The following is a 21,896-nucleotide window of genomic DNA, read 5'->3' as shown; positions in this document are numbered from 1 at the left end:
TTTAATAATAAACAAATATAAAAAATTTTTAAAAATTAAATTTAAAAAAATACTTTTAAGTAACAACCATGTCCTACAATTCAATAGTTAATTATATTTGAGAAAGCTAGAGAGGTTAGCGGGTATGGCCACAACAAATCCGAAGAACAGCTAATAATAGCCATCCTCGTAAAACAGCTCAAGACTTCCCGCCATTTTCGCTGCCCTCCTCCTCCCCGAAAGATGGTGGTTGGCAATGCTTCACGCCATTGCACCACTTTTGTACCCTTCTCATTATCATCCATTTTCTCCATTCTCCGATCCTACATCTATCTTCCTCCTTGCTTCTCTTCTCAAGGTAACCATGCGTGATTTATTATTAATAACCTACCACTTTGATAGTTATCTTTGTAATGTAATGGTGAAACTTTTTTCTTTTTTATATATATATTATGATCTAATGCTCAGAGTATCCTCAACTAGCTTTCATGCAACGCGAATACGAATTTTCTTGATCGGATCTTAAGTAGGACAGTCATATCCGAACTTGAGCTGAATTTTGTTTTTGGTTGTGAGTTACGAGAGATTGATATGCTCTTAGTTTATTCTTCGCTGTTTCACCTTGGGAAAGTTGATCCACAAACTTGGATTCCATGGAAGATGAAAAAAGCTGGGACATGAATAATTACTATGTTAGATTAGCATGGTTAGGAGAATTTTTATGTATTTTAAGGAAAAATTAGATGTGTTTTAGCTGACTTCAATTAATTATCAATTAGAATAAATTAATTCTATAGTGTTATAATGCTAAGTGCTACTCTTGTTAATTTAATAATGATATGGTGTGATTAATAATTATATATCACTTCTGTGACAGGACAAATACAACTTTAGTGTTTATATGAAATTTGAAAGATTAAGAGATAACTTCTAATTTATGAAAATGCTTTAAAACTAGAATGTGTCTGTTTTTGTGTTATAACCTGCTTTTTAAATTGATTGTTGCATGAAAAAACATCAAATTAATATTTTTTAGGTGTTTTTAGATAGTTTTGATGCCCTAATGTGAATAATAAATTTTATTTTAAAAAACATAATTTCGGTGTATTTTTAATTTTAAAAAAACTTGTACTACAATACCAAACACACTAATTTAAGGCCATTCCATCTTAGTTTTGTCTACAAGAAATACCAATTTGGCATCAATGATAATGTAAACGTTGGACTTTATGTGGAGGATTCTTATAGTGGAAAATCCATGGTATGTGAAGGAAGTTGATCTTTTGGCTACTCTAGCAGATTGATGTTTTGTGGTTTGTGTCATGTTCTTTTGTCGTTAATGTCTTTATGTGCATGCATGGTGTTAGTAAGTGGTTGTGTAGGTTATGTACATGTTTTTGTTCTTTAATCTGATTCTTTTGCTTCTCCTCATCTTTCTTTCCCTGGCAGGGGAAGATTCCTGGGGTCAACCTATGGAGACTGCAATCTCTGCATAATGCATTTGATATGGGCTCAAGTCAGAACACTGTGTTTCCATATTTTCTGACTGCTTATGATGCTTGTTCCTTCTGCAAAGCAATGAGTTTCACAAGCTTTGTGATGTAGATGCAAGTTATATTTGCATGGATTAAGGAACTATAACATAGACTCGATTCATCTCGGGGGGCTGGCTATCCACAACATAACGTTAGCATCTGATTGATTAAATTTGGGTATAGTTTTGGCAAATATAGGAGGGCCCTTGAGAATCTGGTGTTTGCAAAGTTAACAAGACAGAATGAGTACAGAAATCAATGTTCCTTGGAAGGCTCAATCCACTGCAATCCAGTCTTCTAAAGAATCTGTTTTTTTGCATGGTGAATTGGACATATGGATCTTAGAAGCTAAATCTCTTCCAAATATGGATCTAGCTTCAGAAAATATGAGAAAATGTTTTACTATGTGTGGATCTTACTCACCACTTTGTGGACACAAACCCATGACACATTCAGGCAAACATTCAATCATTACTAGTGATCCCTATGTGTCTGTTTGCCTTGCAGGGGCAACAGTAGCCCAGACTAGAGTGATTGCCAATTGCGAGAACCCTTTGTGGGATGAGCATTTCTGCGTCCCAGTTGCCCACCCTGTTGTAAAAGTAGAGTTTCATGTCAAGGACAATGATTTTCTTGGGGCACAACTTATTGGAGTAGTGGAAATACCAGTTGAAAAAATCGTCTCTGGAAATACTATTAATGATTGGTTTCCTATCATTTGCACTTCTGGAACTTGCCTGAAACCTTACCCTGAGTTGCATTTTTCCATTCAATTCAAGCCAGTTGAAGACAATCCTTTATACAAAGATGGTGTTGGTGATGGACCAGAATACAAAGGAGTTCCCAATACATACTTTCCACTCCGGAAAGGAGGGTCAGTGACACTTTACCAAGATGCTCATGTACCTGATGCTGTGCTACCTAAAATTACCCTGGATGATGGGAAAGTTTTTCAGCATAGTAGTTGTTGGGAAGACATATGCCATGCTATCTTAGAAGCTCACAACCTGATATATATTGTGGGGTGGTCAGTGTACCACCGTGTCAAGTTGGTGAGGGAGCCAACAAAGCCATTGCCAGCGGGAGGTGAGCTTACTCTGGGAGAGTTGTTAAAGTACAAGTCAGAAGAAGGGGTCCGTGTGGTTATGCTACTATGGGACGATAAAACTTCACATGACACATTCTATCTAAAAACGGTAAGCACTTCCAAAACCTTAATAAACATTGCAGTGATTTCATGTTAACAATTTATTAGTTGTTTTTCTATGCAACTTGAAAGCATAGTTATTAAACCTCATCTAACTTGATGAGTCATCCTAGCAATCCGCTGATCAAGAACCTGGCCCCAACCGAGTTTCTGTCTGAATCATTTTGGACATAAAGCTGGTCAAACCCAAGTGACTCGGGCAGGTTGGTTGACCCTGAGTGAGACCCTGACTGGGTCAACTCTAAGATTTTTTTTACTATTGAAACCTTCTTCTTCTTCTTCTTCTTCTTTTTTTTTTTTTTTTTTTTTTTTATAATCCAGTACGAGTAGTTGATAATTATGACTAGTAATTAAAAGACTATTATCAAGTTCCAAAATCATACTTTGGATAGGCATCGATTATGTCTACATACACATATTATATATACATCCATTTTAAAAATATTATGTGAATTTAAATCCAGGATGGTGTCATGCAAACTCATGATGAAGAAACCAAGAAATTTTTCAAACATTCCAGTGTCCATTGCGTGCTTGCACCTCGTTATGGAAGCAATAAGCTTAGCGTTTTCAAGCAACAGGTGTGACCAATTCCATATCTTATCTGCTCTAAATGTGCTGGGCCTATGATTTTGTTCTCTGATACGACTTATCATTCTAGTCCAGGTTGTGGGAACGCTTTTTAGCCACCATCAGAAGTGCGTGATTCTTGATACTCAATCTTCTGGGAACAACCGAAAAATTACTTCTTTCATTGGTGGCTTGGATTTATGTGATGGCAGATATGACACTCCTGAACATAGGCTCTTTCGTGATCTTCACACAGTTTTTGAAAATGATTTTCACAATCCTACATTTCCTGTAAGTTTTTACTATACATATCTAGAAATATTTGCATGGACGATCTTTGTTCATACAGCACCTGAGCTTTTTTGGGCACGATATCATCCTTTCAAGTGCCTTTTTTATTAAAAAAAACACTAATTTAATGTTTTTTTTAGAATGTTGTTGATGGTTTTGATATAAAGATGTGAAATTTATTAAAAATCACCTGAAAAAAAATATCAATTTGATGCCTTTTCAGATAAAAAGAACTTTGACAACACTTCTAATCACATGAATTACCAAACACAAACTAAATCATTTCGTAAATCTGCTATCCGAATATTTGCACACTGGTATTTATTGATTTAAGATATGAACGCTAGGAATATCTTTGACCTGCTAGGACACTTGTTCGCATCCACAACTTGCTATTTATATCATGAGGTACACTGCAGTGTGTTGTTATCGAATATGTATAATGGCATGATACACTTGTTGTGTGCAATCCAATCCGCAAGTGTCTTCAGATTTACTGGGGAAGTGCTTTGTGGGATGTTAATTCTGGTTTTTTGGAAGGCTGACTAAGATAAATATAAGCACATGTTAACTTTATTTTGCTATCTTTCTCGCCAATTCATAAAGGGAAAAGAAAAACTCTTAAATGAAGAAACATTTTATATACAGTTTAACATTTTCTTGCAGATGGTGTTTGCACTATAACATTTCTGGTTTCTTTTTGATACTTTGTGTTTTGCAAACTAAAAATGATTTTACTCAAGTCTGAGAGATATGCCTATATACAATGTATACTACTCCAATTATGTCTTTAAGTTGTGATGAGTAGAGGTAATTACTGATTGCCTGGGAGCATATTTGGATTGGAATTGAAGAAAATTGTGGCATGCTTGTTGATTGGAATGACTTTAACATCATTGATTTAGATTCTCCATTTGAAGATTAGTGTTTTTTTATGTCACAAAATATAGGCAAAACTTCATCTTCACCTCGATGACTAACCTATTGGGAAAAAGAGTAATGCAGTTGTCTACATGGTATCAACTGGTGCATAGCTAAAACAAAATCCCAGAAATGGGATTGGCCTACAGGATTTGTTTTATAAGATTTTTCATTTAAAAATGGACAGTACTTTAGATTTACTGCAAAACCATCTAGTTGGATGGTTTTTGCCTAGCTCTCTAGTCCTTTATGCAACAGAAGAGATGCTAAAAGGTATCCCTAATAGCAAACTTGTGGTTCATTTGCACAAAGAAACCAGAAATTTTATAAGAGGTAGAAGTACGGAATTCACAGAGGAGAATTGGTATAATGGCTTTTCCATTGTGAGTGTAGAGGTGTATGAATATTTGTAAGAGAAGATAGATAGATAGATATCTTGGTCAATGCCATTGCTTAATTTCAAGGAGCATATTCGTTAAACCATTTATGTCTTGGATATGTGTGAATTTAGTGAATTTTTTTGTCTTCAGAACAGTAAATATAGTCTCATAACCAAAAATCAGCCCTGTATTCTTTCAATTTCACAAACTTGTGATCATTCCTACCATTGAGCTTTTCTAAGTGCTGTGCTGCTATTCTTCTTAGCACTGCTGTCAAACTTCACCCAGTTTAGTATGGTAGAAATCATGCCATCTCGTACTATAGCTTGGAATGGGAATAATTCTTAGATAACTTTCTGAGGTTTTGTGTATAATTCAAGATATGAGATGAGATGGTGAAGGAATTCTCTATTCTTGCTCAAGTATTGATAATTTTTCTCTGTTATGTTTAGTCTAATACCAAAAGCCCAAGGCAACCATGGCACGACTTGCATTGTAAAATTGAGGGTCCAGCTGCTTATGATATATTGACAAATTTTGAGCAAAGGTGGAAAAAAGCCACAAAATGGCGTAGGATCAAAAAGGTCACTCGTTGGCATGATGATGCCTTGATAAAGCTAGAACGGATTTCATGGATACTCACTCCATCTTCTAGTCCTGATGGTGATAAAATTGTGCATGTCACTGATGAAGGAGATCCTGAGAATTGGCATGTGCAGGTTTGCATTAGCTGGTTTTTACTAAATATAATTTGTATGTGTGAGCCCTTTTATTGGAGCCAATGAAAATTAAAATTATTGTTCTCTTTTATAGGTATTCCGATCTATAGATTCAGGATCTGTGAAGGGATTTCCAAAGTCTACTCAAGAAGCTGTGGATCAGGTTAGAACTAGCTTTATGATTAGCCTGCTAATATATGTTAGATTTAACCATTCTCTTGATGAGGGTATACCAGATTTATGTTAGATAAGTTTATGCTTGTAGTTTTAGGTTTATGTGATAACATTCTAGACCTACCCTACTTCAATAACTTTGCTTCTTTTTTGCAGAATCTTCTGTGTGGAAAGAATTTGAAAGTAGATAAGAGCATTCATACAGCATATGTAAAAGCAATAAGATCAGCACAACACTTCATATACATAGAGAATCAATATTTTCTTGGATCTTCCTATTATTGGCCATCATACAAAAATGCAGGTACAAAAGGCATGAGGTTGATTTCCTTTCCTAGTCAAATGTGATGAAATTTATTGATTTCTGCTTCAATAGACACTAAGGTTGCGTTTTGTTAGTGTTCAAGGACAGAAGAAATAGATACCGACGGGACAAAAACATGTGTGGTTGGATGTAGACAAAGACGTAATGTAAAGATGTCTCTAGGACAATTTTAGAATGAATTTCTGTCCTTTTAAAATAACAAGATGTGTCTTCTCTGTCTCCAACTTTTCTGTAGCGAAACAGTAACCAAACGCTATCAAATAAATAAAAAACAAACTTCTAAGGGAAGACATTAAGGTGTTTTTAGTTTCTCTATATTACTATGTGGTTCGATATATGACAAGGAAACTTCTGTTTTAACTTCATCCTCTATGACAGGCGGGAAGACATCAAGGTGTTTTTAGTTTCTCTACATTACTACGTGGTTGGATATATGACAAGGAAACTTCTGTTTTAACTTCATCCTCTATGACAGGAGGGAAGACATCAAGGTGTTTTTAGTTTCTCTATATTACTACGTGGTTGGATATATGACAAGGAAACTTCTGTTTTAACTTCATCCTCTATGACAGGAGCTGATAACTTAGTCCCCATGGAACTAGCACTGAAAATTGCTAGCAAAATCAGAGCAAATGAGCGGTTTTCAGTGTATATAGTAATACCAATGTGGCCAGAGGGTGTTCCAACTAGTGCTCCTGTGCAAGAAATTCTGTATTGGCAGGTTAGATTAGTTTTTATTTTGTGAAATAACTATCTTTTACATGGCAAACACTTTCTATCATAATGAAAAACCATCTGTTTCTGCACATCACAAGGTTGTTCTCCAGCGTCATATCATTTGTGCATGGTTAAGTTAGGTCTGCAGATCACTCCTGAGTTCTCTCTTGCAAAACTCCACGTTTACTTTTTGCTTGTGTGTGAGCTCTGTGTCATTTCGGTAATGGAATGGTTTCGAGCCCTAAGTCCTATCTTTCTTAACATGGCAATCAAGAACAATTTTAGGAACTAGAATCTCTACTAATCGTCCCCATCCACGGCAATAGTACAAAAGTAAACCGGGAAAAGAAGAGGTCCCAACTTTATTTTTGCGTTGTGGTGTATTATTTGTTGATGAAAACGTATAAACAACATGGTTGCGTATCTATGCGCCTTGCGTTGTGATTTCTGAAGCTAAATGATGATTGAATGACTGCAGGGACAAACAATGGCCATGATGTACAAGATTATTGCAAAAGAACTTGAAAAGGCCGGGCTTTCCTATCGGTATCATCCACAACATTATTTGAACTTTTATTGCCTTGGTAAACGTGAAAATTCTCCACACGATTCTTCAGAGATAAATCAGCAAACTGAAAATCGTTCACTGGTATGGCATATATTCTCAAAACCATATAAATTTGTTCTTTGACTCTTAACATGAAGGCACGTGTTAATGTATAATCAATGCTGAAGGCAAGTCAAAGCATAACTATCGAAATTTTAAAATTTAAATGTAAATGAAGGGAAAATAAAAAAAGACACCATAAATCAATCTTACCTTATTTCTTTGACTGGCACCAATTTTCAGAGAACATAATTAATTTTCAGATGCTCATCCTTGTTTTGTTAGATAGGCACCGTTGATTTGTTTCTTGCAACTGTAATGTCTGTATGCAATGTAAACTTGGACTTTTAATAAATTGTTGTCAGACTTCCTGACCTTCCGGAGACTGACATGAAAAAAGATCGGGGTCACTAGATTACTAGGATAACCCGTAGGTGATGGAGCCAGGTCAATTATTTTAGTTAAAATGATGTTGTGTCACTTTGGTTTTTCAAAGTATTCCATGGGTTTGACTCGATTAGGTTAGTACTGGTTAAATGGAGCTATTAAAACCTAGTCAAGTAAATAATTTTTTTAGTTCAACTTAACCTGAATCATAGATTTTCTAGTTGAACTTGTAAAGTCTGATAAGATTTAATAAATATGCAAACAAGTTTTTCATCCTTTTATTAGCCGAGGCTACATGTGTCAAGAAAAAAAAAAACACTAATAAATGTTATAAATCTAGGCAACTAAAAATTTATATAATCATTAATTTAAAGTATTTTAAAAATAAATTAAGATCTATGTAAGTTTATAATTAAATAATAATAATAATAAAAGCTAATGAATGAAGTAAGGGAAAATGGGACTTAATTGAAAATATAGCACACATTTTGCCATTTAGTCAGCCTAAATTTATATCAGTAAATTGGTGTGGTGATGATTGATACCTGAACTGACCGCAGAGAGTCATTCTTACATATATCCGTATCAGTAAATCTTGGTTTTCTTCACAGGCAGCAGCTCAAAAGTTTCGGAGATTTATGATATATGTACATGCAAAAGGAATGGTAGTTGATGATGAATACGTAATCATGGGATCAGCGAACATTAACCAGAGATCCCTGGATGGTTCAAGGGACACAGAAATCGCTATGGGGGCTTACCAACCGACATACACATGGGCCAGAAAAAACTCTCATCCACATGGACAGGTTTGAAACTTCAGCTCTTATTTTCAGCTATAAAACATGGAGCAGAGAAAATTAATAGTTAGCATGGGTTTTTTTTATTGAATTTCTCCAAATATATACACTTAGCAAAAATAATAAATTTAAAATTTTTTAAGGAATCCTGAAAATCTTGTTACACAAAATCAAAGTTGTTTGAGGTTTATGTGAAAATTACTTGAAAATCTAAATTTTTTTCTAACTTTGTATATATGCTTCAAAGTTAAGTTATTGCAATTCACAAGTCATCTAATTATCTGGTCTTTAATGGTAATCTATATGAATCACTAGTGAAAATTATCCTAAATCCTTTTAGAAGAAAGAGATTGTTATACTTTAAAATGTTGGTTTTTTTTTTTTGTATTCACGTATTTATGTATTATACTCTTCTCACCTTAAAACCCCTAGGAAGTAAACAATATAATATTCTATTTATAAGAAAACTTAAAAACCCTATAAATAACAAAAATATCAATTTGCCCCTTAGATAATATCATAGGTTAATTTTATAAATTTATTCAATAAAGTTCTTATTTGATTTTTCTAAATTTAGAATTATAATTCCCTATATAATTTACACTTTAGTCTTCAATTTCTAAAACTTATTTACAATCAATTCATACTTGATTAATCATTTTATTTTAATTTGTGATTAATGGTTTTTATATGTATGACTCATTAGGTTTCCTAATAAGTTGATCTAAATATAAATTATAATCCTAAATAAAATAGGATTAAATAAATAAATATATTATTAATTTAACAATTGATTGATTTATATTTGAAGATCAAGTATAATGTCTAACAACCTGTAATGATCCCCTAAATATTAGAAAATTCATAAGTTGTTTCACTTAACCTTTTAGTAACTGGTTTCTCAGTTTAATTTTTATCTTTTTTATCAACAGTATTTCAATTTAGACATTACAGCATGAAGTGTGTCTACTATGTCAAATCATGTTTGTTCTTAACACCATAGCCATTGAATCTTTAAATAAGATTTGAAACTTTCTATAAATTTCATTCTATCTTGCACAAAGATTTACAATCAATAACATTTAAAAACAAATAAAACATTTTCTCTAATTTATCAAGGGTAATGAATTATCTCTTATTTAATTAAATACTTTTATATAGTTCATGTTATATCTAATATCTATCTATTTATTATCCTTGATTAGGACAACGTGCAGCAGGATCAAAATATAATACTCTCTATATAAGATAACTTAGTGATTTTAAGCTCAAGGATCACTTACACAACCGTCATGTGAGCTCTTTCATAGAAATAAATGATCTCTCCATCTAGGATTCTCATGCGAGTCAATTCAGTGAACATGTCATCTAGTAAACATCTACATATTAGTTCTAGGTATTCCTCATATTTCAGTTTGTGGAACAATTGTTTCATTTTAAAAAAAAAAACATAATATGTATTTGTCTCATTAGCTTTAATCAATATTTAGTCTTAATAGAGCTTTGATCAATAACATTTTGGAAACAATGCTTTCATATAATAAGAATTTTATATTTATAACAACTTTATAATTTTCTTTATAAAATATTTTTTTCCACAAACTTTATTTTTAATCTATATTCAATAATGAAATATTTAATGAATATTAAAGATAAATAAATCTTTATTAATAAATTAAATATATTTATATAAATAAAGTCAATGTCATATTTATAACCAACTGATTGGTTACATGACATATATGCTAGCACTTTCATGTCTATTACCTTTATGAAATATTTATTTTTAATTTTTTTTATTGAGTGGTTCTACTTAACATATTAGAATGGTTGAGACAACAATCAGATAAAGAGAAAGACTTAGAACAAGATTTCCGTTAATTAATGGTTGAGACAACAATCAGATAAAGAGAAATACTTAGAACAGGATTTTCATTAATTAGAAGTTAGTTGAATGAAAAACAAGAAAGAGAGATGAAGTTTTAATAGCGATGAATGGTGCTATTCTAAGCATAAGAATAGTTGTTAGACTTGAACTAGAGTGTAATTAAGAAAAAAGGTCTATTCATTAGATTGTCAAATTCATTTAGATTATTTTTTTTTCTTAAAATGATGTTGTTTTGTTATTTCAAAAAAATTCTTGGTGTTGACCTGATTAGATTTGGATTCAACTTAGCCTAGTCAATATCTTTTGGATTTATTGATATTGTGGTAATAATTGCTTCTCAAAGTATTTTTCACTTAAAAATACATCAAAATGATATTTTTTAAATTTTTTTAAATTTATTTTTGATATCAGCATATCAAAAAGATTTAAAATCATTAAAAAAATTAATTTGAAGTAAAAAAAAATATAAAAATATAAATTTTTTCAAAAATGTTTTTGAAAATAAAAAACAAACATGATCCCGGTATGTAACAAGAGTGAAGGAGCAACCATAATCTTAATATGCACTTGCCATATCTTTTTCAAATCCATCACGATCATGTCTCGAACGAGTGCCATTGAAAGAGGGTAGAGTTAGTATAATGTCTCCTGTTATTACAATTGTTAATGTTATATTGCTTATCCTCACAATTTATTACTTGAATACGCAGGTATATGGCTACCGGATGTCTCTCTGGGCAGAGCACTTAGGCATCCTCGAGCAAGCTTTCGACGAGCCACAGAACCTTGAATGCATGAAACTTGTCAACAAGACTTCCAGGCACAACTGGAAAGCATATGTCTCCGAGGAGAGCAAGGAAATGAGGGGAAACTTGATGCAATATCCAATTCAAGTGAGCAAAAGTGGAGAAGTGAGTGCCATACAAGGTCATGAAACATTTCCTGATGTTGGGGGCAAAGTTCTTGGAGCATCCACCAACCTCCCTGATGTTCTTACTACATAGATATCCAGTTAAAGCTTTGAAGCTATGGAGTTCACCATATATAACTTAATCTGAATTGTTATAGTTCATGCAGATGCAGTGAACGTTCACAAGGGAGGAGCATGAAACTGGGGATAATGTATGTAACAATATTGTTGAAACATCAAACATGTACACAAAAGGTTCTGATTTATGTGAACACAAATTTTTAAATTTTGTGTTACGGAAGAAAATATTTCTTGTTTTCTTTTTAATTAATTCAAACTTATTTTCCATTAAATTTTAATTTAAACAAATAATTATGAAGGATGAATGAAGGTTTTAATTTAAATTTTTTGTTATAAATTAATATTTTAGTAGTTTGAGAGGTGATTTATGGTGCCTGCTTTTCTCCTGATTTGCATCGTTTTCTCCTAAGATGAATAAAGTACCAACCTTAAGAGAATGAATGGTGAAAAGATCTTCGATTAATGCTACATTTTAATAATAATTTTCACTAAGTTCTAGTTTAGATAAATAATTACAATTAAATATCTCTTGTTATGTTTAATTAATATTTGATTAGTATGAAGGATGATCGAATATGAATAGAGGAAATAGCTTCAAATTCATGACAAGCTTTGGCAGTGTATGTGTGTTAAAAGAAAAAGTTTTTTTAATCTTTAATTTAAAAAGCACAGCAAAATTATAAATTTAATTTGTTTGAATTCTAAAATTATAAAAGTCAATCTTATTTCATTAAATATTGTAAAACGAATTGTGACTACTAAGGAAAAGAAATAATCAACAAATTCTTTGATTTGTTAGATCATTGACACGACTAAAAGATTAATGTCTTCTTCTAAGTGCAAGAGTGTTGAAGTAATAAATAACCCGGCAAGACCAGGATCGAATCACAAGGAAGTTAATTGTACAAATTATAAATAACAATAATACAACAACAATAACAACAACAACAACAACAATAATAATAATAGTAACAACAACAACAACAACAACAATAATAATAACAATAGTACTAATAATAGTAGTAGTAGTAGTAGTAATAATAATAAAGAAGAAGAAGAAGAAGAAGAAGAAGATGAGAACTTTGAGATGAAATATTAACGTAAAGATTTAACAACGATAACAACAAATATCAAGGTTAGAGGATCCACTAATGGTATGTCAAACAAATATAGTATAAACTCTTATTAGTCAATTGGAAACCACATACAAAGGAGGTTCCAATCAGATTATAGATTGTTAACATGATTATATTAGTCATCTTATTCAATTAATGTTAATACTTGTAAATCTCGTCAAGCATTTATGATTATAACTTATGTTAACAACAAATCAAGTTCCTTTCATGGCTCAGGTGTCGGTTATACCATACAATATGAGCTATGAAAGTGCCAAACATTTATTGTACCAAGTGTTATACAACATAAATCAAGATTAGTCATTTAACAAAACTTATGTTAACAACAAATCAAGTTCCTTTCATAGCTCAGGTGTCGGTTATACCATACATTATGGGCTATGAAAGTGCCAAGCATTTGTTGTACCAAGTGTTATACAACATAAATCAAGATTAGTCATTTAACAAACAGCGCCGACACCACTGAACCGCAACCTATTTAAGCAAAGTATTAAAGAGTGAACAAGATAACAAATAGAAAACATGTTAGTATCAAACATTAAAGTCCATATTGAGTTTACACTATACTTATTCTTACACCATTAGTGTAACCTTTTCACCTTGACATAATAAACTTAGCTAGATATAATGAAAGAAAGAAAAATAAATAAACAAAATAAGATAAAAGTTAGCTAAGTAAATGAAAGGAAATGAAAGGCATAAACTTGTTATTAATGAAAGCAAAGCATAAACATTACAAAAAATACAAAGAGAGAAAGCAAGAGCATGATCTTGATCTAGAAACCAAGATGCCTAAATGCATGGCAAATGCCTCTTTTTATAGGCTAAAATTGAAAACTATTGATTTGATGACTAATTGATGAGTGGGTGACCAACTCTTGACTTGGTGACAATCCTTATCTTCTCTTGTATACCAAAAAAGTCATTGATAACGTCAAAATTGGAGCCACTCAAAAACATGAAAGTTGTAGGAAATTGTCTCATATTTCTTGTGTAAAACATTCAGCTCATTTGGACTTCTAAAACTCCAGAAATGTCCAAAATACTGAACAATGCTCGGGCTAGAGGATAGATTAAGGCTTCTTTGTTGTTGCAACAATTTGGACTTGAAAATAGCCTTTTTAGATCTTGGGCTCCATATGAAAGTTATAGGCCTATGTCTTACCTTTCCATCCATATAAAGTAGACCTAAATCTGAGGTCTATAGCTCCAGATATGACCCAATTACCGAACAGTGTTCCGGTTTGGATTGCACCGACATCTCTTTTCTAAGTTTGGCCATCTCTTTATCCTTTCAATTTCAGTTCTTAAATTCATCAATCAATCCTTTCATTTATGTGATAGGCCTGCATTTAAAATGAATATTTACCATAAATTAAATGTATCTTATATTATTAGATATATTATTATAAAACATGCTTTAGTTAAGGAGTTATTGATACTTCAAGTGCAAAATAATGATATAAAACCTTGATAAAAATGCACTTTTAAGTACTAATCATACCCCCTAACCAGCTTATTACTAGTCCCTAGTAATCAAAGCGTTAAAATAGAAAAACAATTTGCAAATTCCACAAAGCAAGGTATTCATCATTTAACTTCCATTAATCTATCCAGATAAACAAACTCTCATTAAATTTATATACCTACTCAATACCTCTTAACAAGATATTCATAAACCTTTCTTTTGTGCTAAATGTATCAACACATAATTATGGGGCTTTTCTTGGAAGAAAATAAAATTTTTATTCTAATGTTTAAGGTTAACTTCCTTGGGTTGAGATTATTATTTTTGTCTTTTTTTCTTCTTCTTCTTTTTTTAAATATATATACATATAATTTAAAAACACCATGCATCTTTAACCCATGTAACGAGCTTTCGGCTAATGACTCCCAGATCAGTTGGTCTTAGGGCATCAGGTGTTAAGACACCCCTACGAGCTTAGTAACTCGGGTCGCAGATACTGATATGTAGATAGTGCAATGTTTGATTCCCTTAAGCTTTTCTCCTTAACCCATATAACAAGCGTTTGGCCAATAGCTCCCAAGTCAGTTGACTTTAGGGTATTAGGTGTTAAAACACCCCTTTGGGCTTAATTGCTTAGGTTAAGGAGGCTACGAAACCAAACTTATCTACATTTTTATTATTATTATTTTTTTTCTTTTTTTTTAATTATATACAATCCCTTTTCCTTAGTTGTTACCTTTAATAAAAGAACATAAATAATGTAATAATCCAATTTGCAACCCACAATCATATGTTAAAGTGTGTGTATGTAAATTAAGATTTAAGAATACATGTTAAATAAGTATATGAGCAGAATTAAGTGATAACAATGTGAGAGTTTGTAAATCTGAATATTTCATGAAGTATTATAATAGACCCTGTTAAGAATGGTTACTAAGATGCATTTCAAGAGTCATAAAAGTTCTACTTACTTTGCCATCATAGCAATAACAATTTTGCACATGCTTTATGAAATAGAAAACACAGTTTTTTTGTTTTTAGCTACTACCCTCTCCCCCCTAACTAAAACGAGACATTGTCCTCAATGTTTAAAGGTAGAAAGATAGAGTATAGAAGATATCACCTGAAATAACGAACATTGACAAACCTGAAACACTGAAACAAATATAAGTAACAACAAAACACAATAATAAAATCAAAAGACATAAAAATTCACAAATGAAGGCTCAAATCCAATCTAAGCTTTTTAAGACTTTCTTTAGTTGACCAATTTATGCGACTCATGGAAGAATCAATTACAAGAATGAAAGATTGTAGTTGGTCAATCAATTGTTCAGCAGTAGCAACAGAGATTATGATTTGTCGTGCAGAAGATGTTAGAAATTCCTGTTTCACAGCATGATCAAGAAAAGACAACAACTTATCATAATAACCATTAACATTTAACAAACCTATAGGTTTATGGTGAATGTGCAGTTGGGCCCAAGAGGAAATATGAAAAATCTCTTCCAATGTGCCTAGACCACCTGGTAAAGCAATGAAGGCATTAACATGGTTAAACATTGCATTCATTCGAGCTGACATTGTGGAGACCTGAAGTTCCTCTCCAATTGTTTTTCCAATGATATCCCCTTGTGCTAAAGCTTCGGGGACGACCCCCAAAACTTGACTACCTCCTAAAAATCCAACTATTGACACACCTCCTATTAATCCTAGACTGCCTCCTCCATACACTAAATGAATCTTTCTCTCAGCTAGCACCTGACCAAGATGATTTGTTGATTCTAAAAACTCCTTTTCTTTCCCAAGACTAGATCCACCGAAAACACAAATACGTTTTATTTGATGACTTGAGGAACTTGCCATTTTTACACACTTCTGTATTTGTTGAATGTATGGGTTGAGTAGAAATGAAAGGAAGGAATAGAGGATTTTATAGATGAGAAATTAGAAAGGAAATCATACCACCTATATGTAGACCAGCTAGAATCTCACACACTCCCTCTTTCTCTCTCTATATTTATTTATTTATTTATTTTTGAAAAAACATGTGTATGTACAGGTAGTTATGATTGTGGCTCATATCTTCCCTTGGTTTTACATCCAAGAATGGCTTAAACGCCCTCTATGGGTCGGGGATAGGCTTCCCATCCAGTTTTCTTAAAAATTGGAAAACAAGGTCTTTTTTAGTCAGATTCCCAAAACTAAGTCGATCATGTTCTTTATGAAATAGTGGCCATAAATCATGAATTACACGATGTGCATCTCCACTAGGATGCGTCTCAAGAGTCAATAGAAGATTATCTAAAGACTCCTTACTCAGGCCATCCTTAATGAATTGTATTTTATCTTCACGGTTTATAGATACCATTCCTAAAGAACAACATTGTGCATTACAAGTCCATCTAGCACATCGATGACAGACTTTTAGTCGTTTTGCATGACGTTTCTTTGCAAAAGTGCTTTTATCTGTTCTAGGCATGTGTGAAATGAAGGAGTTAGAGGACTCACCTGATAATCAGACCTTTGCTTTAATCAACCAGCGAATATCTTCAGGAATTCCATGATTCATTAACAATCTCAATCTTGCACATCTAGCAAGGTAAATTTTTGTAATCGCATTCTGAGGTAGAGCGGGAAAATACATTTTTAATTTTTCAAGATTAGTGTCCATTTTCAAATGAGAATTGGAAAAGAGATTCAAATAATTGCACAAATATATACACAGATATCAGTTATTGTGGGAAACTGAAAGAACCGACTTAAGTCACGGAGTACCGTTATCTGCCATTTGACCGGGGTGAGAGAAACTAGCAAAAATCACTAAAAAAAATCAATCTTTATATACAGGATCACCCAATTCAATAGAGTCATGTTCAACTGAAAAATTATCAAAGTAAACTTTCAGACGATGTCCATTTACCTTGAAAACATTGTCATTCTTTAGATTCTCGATGTCATAGGCCCCATATGGATACACATGTTTCACAATAAAAAGACCGCTCCATCTTGATCTTAATTTTCCAGGAAATAAATGCAGTCGAGAATTATAAAGCAAGACTTTGTGACCAACATTGAATGTTTTTCTTAGTATTTTCTTGTCATGAAACTCTTTAATTGTTGCTTTATGAATTCTTGAATTTTCATATGCATCATTTCTTATTTCCTCAAACTCATTTATTTGTAATTTTCACAGTTGACTAGCATCATCCAGATTTGAATTGAAAGCTTTAATAGCCCAACAAGCTTTATGTTCAAGTTCCACAGGCAAGTGACAAGGTTTTCCATAAACTAGTCTATAAGGTGACATACCTAATGATGTTTTATAAGCAGTTCGATAAGCCCAAAGTGCATCATTAAGTCTTAAAGACCAGTCTTTCCTATTAGGGTTCACTGTTTTCTCCAAAATATGTTTGATCTCCCTATTAGCAAGCTCTACTTGTCCACTTGTTTGAGGGTGATAAGGGGTGACAACTTTGTGTGTGATTCCATATTTCTTCATTAAAGACTCAAATGGCTTGTTGCAGAAATGTGTTCCACCATCACTTATTATGGCTCGAGGGACTCCAAATCGACTCAAAATATTTTTTTTCAAAAACTTTATCACTGTTTTGTGATTATTGTTTCGACGTGGAATTGCCTCTATCCATTTTGAAACATAATCTACTACGACTAATATGTATAAGAAACCAAATGATGGAGGGAATGGACCCATAAAATCTATACCCCAGTAGTCAAAGATCTCAATGACAATAATAGGATTTAAAGGCATCTGTGACGTTTTGAAATAGATCCCAACTTTTGATAATTTTCACAAGACTTGTAGAATGCATGTGAGTCTTTGAACATGGTGGGTCAATAAAATCCACTTTGTAAGATTTTTGCAGTTGTCTTTCTTAACGAGAAATGCCCCCCACATGCCTCAGAATGATAAAATTTAATGACACTACTTACCTCATTGTCAGGAATGCATCTTCAAAATATTTGATCAGGATAATATTTGAATAAATAAGGATCATCCCAATAAAAGTTCTTCACTTCGTTCAAGAACTTTCTTTTATCTTGGGTACTCCAATGAGTTGGCAATTGTCCTGAAACAAGAAAATTGACAATATTAGCAAACCAAGACATTGTAGAGACAAAAAGTAAAGATTCATCAGGAAAGTAGTCATCGATTGGTGTGATGTCAGTTTTTGAATCTGTTGTCAATCTTGACAAGTGATCCGCGATAACATTTTCGCTGCCTTTCTTATCTTTGATTGTGATTTCAAATTCTTGAAGTAATAAAATCCACCGCATGAATCTAGCCTTAGAATCTTTCTTATAAATAAGATATTTCAATGCTGCATGATCACTAAAAACAACAACAGGTGAGCTAACAAGATAAGATCTGAATTTTTCACATGCAAATACTACTGCAAGTAATTTTTTTTCAGTGGTGGTATAATTTATTTGAGCACTATTTAAAGTTTTACTTGCATAGTAAATTACATAAGGTTTCTTATTTTTTCTTTGTCCCAAAATAGCACCTACGACATAATCACTAACATCATACATTATTTTAAAAGGTAATGACCAATCGGGAGGTTGAATGATAGGAGCACAAGTAAGCAAGTTTTTAAGTTTAACAAAGGCTTTTTCACAATGTTCAGTCCATTCAAAAATAGTATCCTTTGTTATAAGATTACTTAAAGGCTTAGATATTACACTAAAATCTTTGATGAACCTTTTATAAAAACCAGCATGTCCTAGGAATGATCTAACGTCTTTAAAAGATTTTGGTGTTTGCAAGTTTGCAATTAACTCGATTTTAGATTTGTCAACCTCAGTTCCTTTTGATGAAACAATGTGACCAAGTACAATGCCATTTGTTACTATAAAATGACATTTTCCCCAATTCAGCACAAGAGGTGCATATCCATGAATTTTAAAAATTGTGGTGTGCTTGAAATGGTGGTTATGAAGTTTGTACATTGTTATTATCACTCTTCCAACTAAAATTTGGGTGATTGTTCCAACCAGGGTTATATGTTTGGGAGTATAGGTTGTGGTTGATCCTTGGAAAACTGTTTAAAGCATGGGCTTGTTCATGAAGACATTCCTTAAAAGAAGGCAAGGTTGGACAATCGTTAGTTGAGTGTTCATTTGTTTCACAGATTTGACACGCAATATTTTCAACAAATTTTAATTGACCACTCTTTTTCAATTCTAGTTGAAACAATAAAATTCATGACCTGCAACTCTTTCTAGAATCTGATCCATGAAAGGTAAAGGAAAGTGATCTTTTCTAGTCATTGAATTAAGTTTCCTATAGTCAATGCACATGCGCCAACTAGTAACAATTCTAGTGGGAATTAACTCATTGTTCTCATTTGTTATCATATTGACTCCAGACTTCTTGCAGTTCTAGTGGGAATTAACTCATTGTTCTCATTTGTTATCACAGTGACTCCAGACTTCTTAGGTACAACTTGGGTAGGACTTACCCATTTGCTGTCAGAAATAGGATAAATGATTTCATTATCTAGAAGCTTAATGACTTCATTTTTCACTACTTCTTTCATATTAGGATTTAGCCTTTGTTGCATTTCTCTAGAGGGTTTAGCATTTTCCTCTAAATAAATTCTATGTGTGCAAATCAAAGGACTAATTCCTTTTATATCAGCTATGGTCCATCCTAATGCATTTTTGTGCATTTTCAGAGTTTGTAATAACTTACCTTCTTGATGTGCATTAAGTTTGGAAGAGATTATTTCCGGAAAAGATTCATTTTCTCCCAAAAATGAGTATTTGAGATTAGATGGCAATGGCTTCAAATCAGGTTTTGGTGGTTGAACACTTGAAGGTATGGACTTAATTGATCGTGGTGGCAATTCCTCAATTTGTGGCCTCCAATTACTTGTCTTCGATTCTTCTTGAAAATAAATCATTTCCAAATCATCAGATTCATCAATCTCAATTTCACTGGAAGTGGTTGGAAATTGATCATGAATTAATTTTTCAGTAAAGTTCACTTCCTGTTAATCATTATCATCTCTAGGTTGCTTGCAAATATTGAAAATATTCATCTCTAATGTCATGTTTCCAAATGATAGCTTCATGAGTCCATTCCTACAATTAATCAATGTATTAGAAGTTGCAAGAAATGGACGTCCTAAAATAACAGGAAATGAATTATATAATTCAACAGGTTATGTGTCCAAAACAATAAAATCCATAGGATAAATGAATTTATCGACTTGTACTAACACATCTTCAATTATTCCTCTAAGAACTTTTATAGATCTACCGACAAGTAAAAGAGTTATAGAAGTTGGTTTTAACTCACCTAGATTGAGACTTTGAAAAACTGAATATGGAAGTAAATTCACACTAGCACCGAGATCAAGGAAGGCTCTTTCAATTTTTTATTCTTGATGTAACCATATTATTCGATTGTTTCACCCACATTTACCTAATGTTTTGTCCATGTTTTATATGTAAAATGCCTTGATATTCTTTGTTTTATGTTTTGAAGGCACTTTTGGATGAAAAATGCAAAAAGGAGTAAATTGGAGATAATTGGCAGATTTGATGTTCAGTCGATGTTTTGTGCAGAGCGTGATTTCTAGAGATCAAAATGAAGTGATTCTAGTGGCTCTAAAAAGCTAACATCCATACCTTTCTGGAAATGTAATGCAAGAAAAATACAAAGAGGAAGATCATGGAAATCACATCCTTCAAAGTCAAATCTCGTATTCTGTCACTGTTGACCTTTGTCCATTCCAAATTCCATATCTGGAGCTATAGAAGTCCAATTGATGCAAACTCAATTTTTTTGGATTCATGACTCAAAGGTCTAGAAACGCTCCAATTTTCAGTCAACAACGATGTCAGATGAGGGCGATATGATTTTTCAAAGATGACAACTGAATTCTGCCAACAATCAGGTTTCATGAAGAAATGAGTCCAAATTATGTTTCGAAGCTTCTAAACTATCATCCAAGTTATAATTTCAGCAATTTAGCCCCTCTAGTAAATCAATCTAGAAGGTCAAGAAAAGTAGCCACCAACCTCAATCCACCAACCTCAAATCACCAACCACAAACCAGCTGCAAGTTGGAATGCTGCCATTGTCAAAGAAGGAGGCTACAATGGTGGGTTGTTTGTGGTGACTACTAATGTCAAAGTTTGGCAAGTTTGGCAGCCACCATTGTTGATAAAGAAGCAAGAGGAGCTGCCATTGAAGCCTATATATAGACATCAAGAGAGCCAAGAAAGAGGAGGAGGGAGTGCAATAGAATCAAAGAAAGGTGGTAGCAACTAGAAGTGAAGAAACACAAACTCTCCTCTCTACATACTAGAAATAATGCTTTCTTTTATCTTTAGGAGTAGTTGTTCAATAGATATGCAAGGCTAAGCTCTTTTCTTGGTTGCAAGGACGCAGAAACTTTCAGATTTCAAGAACTGTGAGATTTATTCTTCATTTATTTTCAGTTTGTATTATGAATGAGTATGATTGTTTTCCTATGCATGTTTTCTATGATTGTTGTTGATAATTGCTAGAGCGGACTCTAAGTTATTATTGTGAACAATCTATTGCTAAGTTTGGTATCAAAACCGGAGTTAGGGTATATAAACTTGTGAAGCAACTAAGCTTGATAATTGTGGCGGAACTACGTTATTAAACTTAGGGAAAACATTCGATCAAAGCAACACAAGCAGACAACTTGGTTGTTAAGATTAATGAATTTATCTAGATCTTAAGGCTGCCATTAGATTAAATCATTAGTGCGGACACTGTGATTATTTGTTGGTTAGG

The 21,896-nt window shown here is 32.8% G+C and overlaps 1 protein-coding gene across 1 annotated transcript; it reads left to right on the top strand.

The window, feature by feature from the left end:
• The first annotated feature begins 303 nt into the window (after positions 1–303).
• LOC105113406 (phospholipase D delta-like) lies at positions 304–11,722 on the top strand. The gene is made up of 12 exons (XM_011009569.1): positions 304–337; positions 448–550; positions 1,429–2,710; positions 3,186–3,302; positions 3,388–3,582; positions 5,336–5,602; positions 5,697–5,765; positions 5,933–6,080; positions 6,674–6,822; positions 7,297–7,467; positions 8,424–8,621; positions 11,211–11,722. Exons 3-12 carry the CDS (start codon positions 1,757–1,759, stop codon positions 11,502–11,504), a joined length of 2,562 nt encoding a protein of 853 aa, XP_011007871.1. The 5' UTR covers positions 304–337; positions 448–550; positions 1,429–1,756; the 3' UTR covers positions 11,505–11,722.
• The last annotated feature ends 10,174 nt before the right edge of the window (positions 11,723–21,896 follow it).

The sequence above is a fragment of the Populus euphratica genome, unplaced genomic scaffold, assembly GCF_000495115.2.
Source record: "Populus euphratica unplaced genomic scaffold, PopEup_1.0 scaffold418.1, whole genome shotgun sequence".
Classification (NCBI taxonomy): Eukaryota; Viridiplantae; Streptophyta; class Magnoliopsida; order Malpighiales; family Salicaceae; genus Populus; species Populus euphratica.
This window is presented reverse-complemented; position numbering and strand designations above follow the sequence as displayed.